The sequence below is a fragment of the Cucumis sativus genome, chromosome 4 (genome assembly GCF_000004075.3).
Source record: "Cucumis sativus cultivar 9930 chromosome 4, Cucumber_9930_V3, whole genome shotgun sequence".
Lineage (NCBI taxonomy): Eukaryota > Viridiplantae > Streptophyta > Magnoliopsida > Cucurbitales > Cucurbitaceae > Cucumis > Cucumis sativus.
Window position 1 is genome coordinate 8,832,127 of NC_026658.2, and position 7,970 is coordinate 8,840,096.

The 7,970-nt window shown below is 36.5% G+C and overlaps 1 protein-coding gene across 1 annotated transcript; it reads right to left on the reverse strand.

Annotated features, from left to right (window-relative positions):
• Positions 1-452: 452 nt before the first annotated feature.
• On the reverse strand, positions 453-6,330 carry LOC101211779 (cellulose synthase A catalytic subunit 3 [UDP-forming]). Its single transcript, XM_004149341.3, has 14 exons — positions 5,926-6,330; positions 5,630-5,825; positions 5,359-5,525; positions 5,188-5,257; positions 4,851-5,052; positions 4,192-4,458; positions 3,758-4,103; positions 3,514-3,651; positions 3,266-3,391; positions 2,975-3,187; positions 2,574-2,838; positions 2,069-2,271; positions 1,598-1,948; positions 453-1,455 (listed from the first exon to the last, which is right to left on the reverse strand). Exons 1-14 carry the CDS (start codon positions 5,947-5,949, stop codon positions 871-873), a joined length of 3,153 nt encoding a protein of 1,050 aa, XP_004149389.1. The 5' UTR covers positions 5,950-6,330; the 3' UTR covers positions 453-870.
• Between the last annotated feature and the right edge of the window lie 1,640 nt (positions 6,331-7,970).

The following is a 7,970-nucleotide window of genomic DNA, read 5'->3' on the forward strand; positions in this document are numbered from 1 at the left end:
AAGGAGTATTTGTGCAAGGTTTATCAAAACATAAAGAATACACATAAGATTTGATTAGTACTAAATTTCAAAAATTAATTTTCTGTCAATCATATTGTTGTTATATTGTTATTATTAAGACCAAGTTTTTAAATAAGCATAATATTTAAACCAAGTGATATGCATCTTAGGGTAATCCTTGAGAAAAGAAAAGAGAGTCATGTCCTAATTGCATGATTATTATTATTTATTTTGGACAAATATTTGAAGATATTGAAAAACAAAAAATCCTGCTTTGAATTTAGAACGTGAGAACGGGCACAAAAGAAGGATCTTCTCTAATTTAAGCCTCCAATAATGGCTTTTGTAAATTCAAACTACCTTTCACTTTCTAAGGAACTTTTGAGCTTTTTCTTTCACTTTCTTTTGCTTTAAAACACACCTCCACTAACATATGATTCAAGACAAAAGTATGCAAAAAAGAGAATAAGCGTTAAATAATTAACCAGCATCACAGTTTATACTTAATACATGAGAAAGAAGAAGTAACAAACAAGTATCATCATGTGTCTTTATCAGTTTTATTTGTACATACAAAGAACATTGAAGGGGGAGAGGGGAAAAAATTTGAAGAGATCAAGATCATCATCATCATCAACCTCTTTTGTAACTTCAAACTCTAAAACACAGCACCGAATAAAAATAAAATAAATTAAATAGCATCGTCGATAGATAAGCAAGGCTTGTACCTGCATTAGCTTCCGCATACCAATTCAGGGACGATTACAACAGATCATAAATTGCCTAATCTGGATCAAGTTTTCGTTTGAGAATCTATTTGTTTCCTTTCTTCATCTTTTATCTGTCTGTATAAAATATAAAACTCCCTTTTTAACAGTTGATTCCACACTGTTCGACATCAGGACCAGTTACCCGAGTTGTGAAGGGATCGATCCGAACCCATAAAAGGGAGAAGATTGAGGCAAGGAGGATAGACCATACAACCACGATTGTGGGTGTTCGGTTCTGGCGACCCATCAGACCCTTAAGGAAGGGATACAGATGAATAATCACCCAGAAAGCGAAGAACAGTTTCCCGAAAAGGGGTCCCCAAGATTGATAACCACTGTTGATCGCATAAGAAATTCCAGCAACAACTCCAACTATGTTGATAATTAGGAGAGTAGTTGGGGGAATCAGAAGAGTGGTCCACTTGAACATGTAGAGCTCAGCAAAATCTCCATCTTCGTCGGACGCTTTCGAAGTAACCGTGAAGTTTGTATCGATTCCAGCAAGAACTTTAAGAAGACCTTGGAAGACAGCGAAAAGATGGGCCGACACACCTCCAATAACCCAGAATTGTTCGTTTCTCCACCATTCATCGATTCCAACACCACTCCATCTCATTTCCAGAATACCGGTAGCAAAGATGGAAAGAAAGAGAGAGATGAACCAGATGCTAGCAAGATTGCTGATCTGTAATGAAAGCACAAACAACAAAGTATACATTGAGCAAAAGGATTATGTTTGCAGCACAGTTATTATACACTAAATGCATCTTTAACATAGAAATCACTGATTAACTATTGGATTCCAAAAAAAATATAATCCTTCTTACCTGAGGAATGATAAACTTTCCCGTGAGTAAACATATGGCAGGTAAGGTACAATAGGCAAGAAGAGGAATGGATGTTATTGGATAAATGGTGGTGTTAACATAAGCAAATCTCTCAAGCCATTTCAACCGTCCACCATAACCGTACCATACAGGACAATGCCGACTGAAAAGAATTTCAACCGAACCTAACGCCCACCGAAGCACTTGGTTAAGACGATCAGAAAGATTAATGGGAGCAGATCCTTTAAATGCAGGACGGTCTGGGATGCAGTAGATTGATCTCCAGCCACGGGCATGCATCTTGAACCCTGTCAAAATATCTTCTGTGACGGAACCATAGATCCATCCAATCTGCACCACCAAATATTAACACATCCCTTAGTAATACAAAATTTCATCAAAAAATTATGAGCGCAAACAATGGTTGCTTCCAACATAAATTAATGGATTTAGAAGGAAATGAATTCGTACTTCACTTCCCCAGTCTGTTTTATCCTCGTATCCACAACTGATGACATGAATTGCTTCTTTAAGGAGAGATTCTGGAGTGGCAGATTGCGGCACACCACCATTTTCCATTAGTGTGGAAGCAACAAATACAGCTGATTGACCAAACCTCTTCTCCAGGCTCATTTGCGACATTAGTAGTGATTTCTCGTCATCAAACCCAGCACCTGGATTGGATGATATATGGAAATTAGTACCCCATTTCAAGGTGCAAAGTAGAACGTTAGACTTGCGTAAAGACATCAAGAAGACTAAACAAGAACCAAAAATTAGACTTGGAGAAAGATAAATAGTTCTCATTTAAAAGCACATTACAAAACTGGACTTACATGGAGAAAGGAGCAACATTATTTTAGATCGCTAAATTTAGTTAAAAATCTCATAGAAAGGAAAACAGATGCTAACAACTATGCATATAGAGAGCATATGCCTGGAAAATACTGCTAAAGCAAATAAATGAAAACTTTACCTTCAACTCCTTCCTCAATATCTTCGAGGTTGAATATTGGCACCGTGGGATCAACATTTTTACTAGATTGCTTCTTGTCAGAATCCTTTCTTTTTGACTTAGAACTTTTCTTTTTCGATTTCCCAAAGCAACTGGAGAATACCCCTGCCTTTTTATGCTTGGGCTTGAGTGGGGGCTCATAGCCGTACAGCGCAGTTCGATTGAAAACACATCCCGTTCCCACATAAACTGGACCTTGGATACCATCCAAGCCTCGAAGATTGATCTATAAGCCACGTTAAATTTTAATAAATTAAATACAGGCCACCAGGACATCATGAAAGAAAATCTATTTAACAAAATACACAAATTCAGAACTGTGACTGAAGGTATCTAGACGAAGACAGCTAAACAAAACTTACATCAAAGAAAACAGTGTTTCGGTTGGCATATCGATCGTTTCTATCAATTCCATCAAACCTCTGAGGAAACTGAACATAGCAAACTGATTTACCAAGATTAGGATCCATCATAAAACACATAGCTTCCCGCAACGCCTTACTGTTGTTTATGTAGTGATCACAATCAAGATTTAACAAGAAGGGTCCGTTGGTAAGAACAGCAGATACGCGAACCTGAACAGAAGTGGATCATTCAAAGAAAGATATAGAAGTAAAGAGATGTTGAGAAATTTTCCAAAATCATCTACTCACAAGAGCATTCATAGCACCAGCCTTTTTGTGATGTTGGAAACCAGGACGCTTCTCACGAGAAACATAAACTAAACGTGGAAGCTCATTACCATCAGTATCAAGTCCTCCACTGTGCCCTAAGAAAACCTGCAAATTTATAAAGAAACAGCACAATGAGACTGCAGTAATGTAATCAAAACAAGATTTAAGCAGCAATGAAGAACGATGGGCACTGAGACAGCAGTTTTAATTCCAAATGACGTACAGACCTGTATCATTCCCGGATGATCTCTCGTGTTATTTCCAGGCCATGGGGTGCCATCTTGCATGACCCACCCTTCATCAGGAATTTTCTGTGCCTTAGCAACAAGTCCATTGACACGAATTTTAAACTCCTCGTATTCTCTCTGTAACACAGAAGAACAGTCAGTCAACTATGGGGATGATAAAAGGAACTTTAGTGTAATGTAGCCATAGAAAAGAAAGCAATATGGAAGGAATGGGATTTACTACCTTCATTGCTCTCCGCTCCTTCACAAATGATGGTTGAACCTTGTCCTTTAAGTAATCAATCTTCTGAGCAAAATACCACTCTGGTGCTCGTGGCTCAATGCTGTACTTCTTGCAGAAAGGAACCCATTTTCTAGCAAACTCTGAGGTTTCGGACAAAGCTTCAAATGTTAACATAGCAGCTCCATCATCAGATACGTAGCAAGAAACTTTATCAACTGGATAGTCCACAGAGAGAATTGATAGGACTGTATTGGCAGTGACAAGGGGAGGTTCTTTCAGAGGGTCGACAGTACTGACAAATATGTCAACAGCAGCCAACTGAGATGGCTCTCCTTCACGATCATATCTGCAAACCACAAATATTGAGATTAAAATTTCAAGGTAAGGACAAACATAGAAGTGAAAATTGCTCATAATGAAAGCTAAAACCCAACCTCAGAGCAAGCCTATCAAGATATGTCTCACGATTAACCGGGAGCCATTTGGGGAACTGATCCAAAATCCAAGATATAGCAAACCAAATCTCACAAATCACTGATATTAACCACAGAGCAAAGGCATTTGGAACTGGATTTGTAATCCGATAGTGCAAGAAGATGCAAAGAATAATAAGCCGGAGAACGATGACCATCCTATAAGGATTAATCCTAGAGGATGGAATAGAAACCTTCCTCGATAGAGGCTGGCGAGCTTCGTCATTTCTGCAATGCCAACAAATGAGAATAACAGTTAGAAAGCAAGTACAAGAAAATAACATTTAGAAGATTATTCGAGTGGAGAGCAGTATCATGCAACGGTTGATTACTTGAGTATCAGTCACAGCGATTGATGGTATTTGAGCCAAAAAGCATAAATCCCATTTGCTATGTTGAAAACTAAAACGTATCCTTCTTCTTCGTGTAAAAGAAGATAAAAACCAGAGCTTTCACGAAAGCAATATGACAGTTCAAAACATTGCTGATAATAAGTTTTTTCTTGTTTTGGTTCACACTCCTCACAGAATCATTTTACTCTTCCAAAATGCAGTCAACAGTAGTTACGCTGCGAAATGGTAGAAACTATATAAGAACAAGAGACCAAATGAAGCACTCACAGTAAAGAATCATCGATCACGACATCAGTGCTGGCATCAAAATCGGCACCACCCCTCCCTTCAGAAGGTGCATGACTGACACTCATTGGCGGCACACTCTTGTCTTGCTTCACCTTCCAACTATCTATTCTCTCCTTCCAGGCCACATTGCCAAACCTAGCCGATCCCGAGTCTCTTGATTGATCCATAATTCTATAGTTAGCTGCCAATTATCAAACAAACATTTTAAAAGAACCATCATGACAAAGTTTACTTTCCTTCCCATACACATTTCCCAGACATAGAACCACCGAACCCCTTAAATTTATTGTAAGAGGTACCAACTATATGAGCTTACCCCGGCTCCCGCTTTCAGGAGAGGCCATGGACAGCCGCTCAGGAGATGCAGCTGACAGTTCTCCAGAAACCTTAAGCACAGAGAATACCATAAAACCACCAAATTCAATTCCAAGTCCAACAAACAGAAACATAATTGAATCAAATAAAGTAAACCACTAGATCAACTTACAGATCGTCCAGTGGTGAGCAAAGGAATGTGATTAAAAGATCCCTCTTTATCATAATTAGTATCCCAGCTAAGGGTGCGCTCTGGCATCTTATGATGCCTTTCTTGTGCCCCTCCCACTCCATTGCCATCACCATCTTCTACTGCCTCACCAGTAACAGGAGGACTTCCTAAAAACAAAGAAACAAACCGATCCATCCCATTACCATCAAATGTTCAAGAAGTACAAAAACAAAATCAAACTAAAAAAAAGTAGATTGGATCGAATCAAAACCTTTATGCCACTTGTATTTAGTCTTGCATTGAGGGCAAGACTGATTCCCATCTTTCCTCTCGTACTCATAACATGGACGGCAGACCGGAAATGCACAAACATCACACGCAACAAACGGCTCGCCGTCGGCCGTCGTGCCAACGGAATCACTGCAGATCTGACAAACCTGGCCGCCCCCAATCTGTTTCGACGGTTTCTGAAACAAAAAAAAAAAAAAATAAATCATCAAATCACAAGAACCCAGTTAGAAACAGAAGATAAGAACAAAATTGAGAAATGGGAAAGAGTTAAATTACCCCAGGATTAGTATCGACCTCCATGGCTGCTAGTCCAGTCGAAGATCGTAATGGGTGTTAAGCAAAAGAAGCAGCAGTGAAAGGAACAACTCTGGATTACTTCATGGAAACTCAAAGTTGGAGATGGAAAAATGGGGATCTGGAGACGTGAGAGGGCAAAGTGAAATGGGGATTGGTTAAAAATGGAGAAATGTGTGAAGAAGAAGAAGATGAAAGGAATTTATGGGTCAGAAAAGCCACCGACGCTGAGACAACACAGATCCAATCCAACCTCTCTCAGTCTTGTTGTTGAATTTCTTTCTTTTCTTTTACTTTTTCTCAGTGAAATTTTTCTCACCATTTTCAATTATTCTCTTTCTCAATCTTTGATTTTGATTGGGATATTTTCATACTCACTGCTCCAATAGTACGGTAGAAGAAGGAACCATCCAAGTGAACTTTTTTGGATTAATTTATACACTAAATTTTTACTAAATTCAGATGGGTTTTTTTAAAAAGGAAATGTGAATTATCCACAAATGTGGAACTCTCCATGTTACAAATGTCCATGAAAATATCATCACAATCAATTTTACATTAACAATAACTTAACTAAATATACATTCAAATTCAAAGTAATATAATGAAAGAAAATCAAATTTAAATTCATATTTCAAAACAATACATTTGGCTTCCCATTCTTTTAACAATCATCATTCTTTGTTGATTATCTTTAATAATTTATTTTCTTTCTAACGTGACAATAAAAATGTCTTTTCATCCTCCACCTCAATTAGAATTGGTGATAATATAGAAATATTGATAGAAATACTTTTTTTTTTGTTAGGATTAATTGAATCTCTTTTAAATGGTCTATTGAAACTTATTGTTTGGATACATTTTTTAATTCCATTTTCTAAAAGGATAAAATATTTGCTTGCACTTAAATCTAACTTTTCTTTTTGTGCCCTTCAATACTTTTTCTATTTGACTAAGAATCTAAGATTGATAGATGATTGCATGTTCCACAAGTATGTATCATTTATTGGATGTAAATGTATAGTTTGACTTGGTAGTCGAGCAAGAGTTACTTAGTATTTTATACCCATCATGTCACGTCTCGTTCAAATCCTCTTCATGCAACTAAGAAAGATGTGTGACCGTCTAGACATTCTATTTGTATCTCTCTATGAGATGACACATAGAACGCCTAATGAGGGGATTAAATGAGCGTCAAAATTTAATGTGAAAGAGTTCAATTGCAAAATACAAAGATTTCATTGATAGTGGATCAAAAATACATTAAACACGAGTACCACCCTTCTCGAGTTCAACTTAAGGTTTTTAAAATAACAATCTTGACACCTTTCGCCTAACTCTACATGTTATGTGATTTGGCAGTGGTTACTATTGAGTGATGTGTTCAAAGGGCACGTCAGACAATCAAGGCGGCATGTTCGATGCTAGATGTCTTTCTCTATCGGGGGAAGAGAGAATAAAACAAAACATTTGAAAGGTTAAACAAAAAACGTCTAGTAAGTGTGGTTGTTTAGAGTTCTAAAAATGTGTGAACTTAGAGGTCCATTGTTTATGTTTTTGAAAGTTTTAAGTCATGTATTATATATGGGTTGTTTTTAAATATTGTAAAATAAACTAAAATATTTTTTAAAAAAATAACAAAATTTCACAATTTATCACAAATAAGCACCGATAGAAGTTTACTATTGTCTATCACTGATAAATTCTAAATTTTTACTATATTTTGTAAATATTTTCACCAAATTTATCATTTACAATAATTTTCCTAAATATTAAAACTAATAAATTAAATTAATACAACTGTAAAAGTTAATTACCAATTAAAGTTTAATAGTTAGATTGTTACGCTTTTTGAAATAAATAATTTTTACCATATCACAAACATCATTTAGAGGTGAAAAGCTCTTATAACCCAACATTTACTAACATCTATCTTAATAAACGTTGTTAAATTCAACGAAAAAGATAAATCGAAGATGGATGAGACTTCAGTTGTAATTATTTTATTTGCATCTTTTTCAAATACA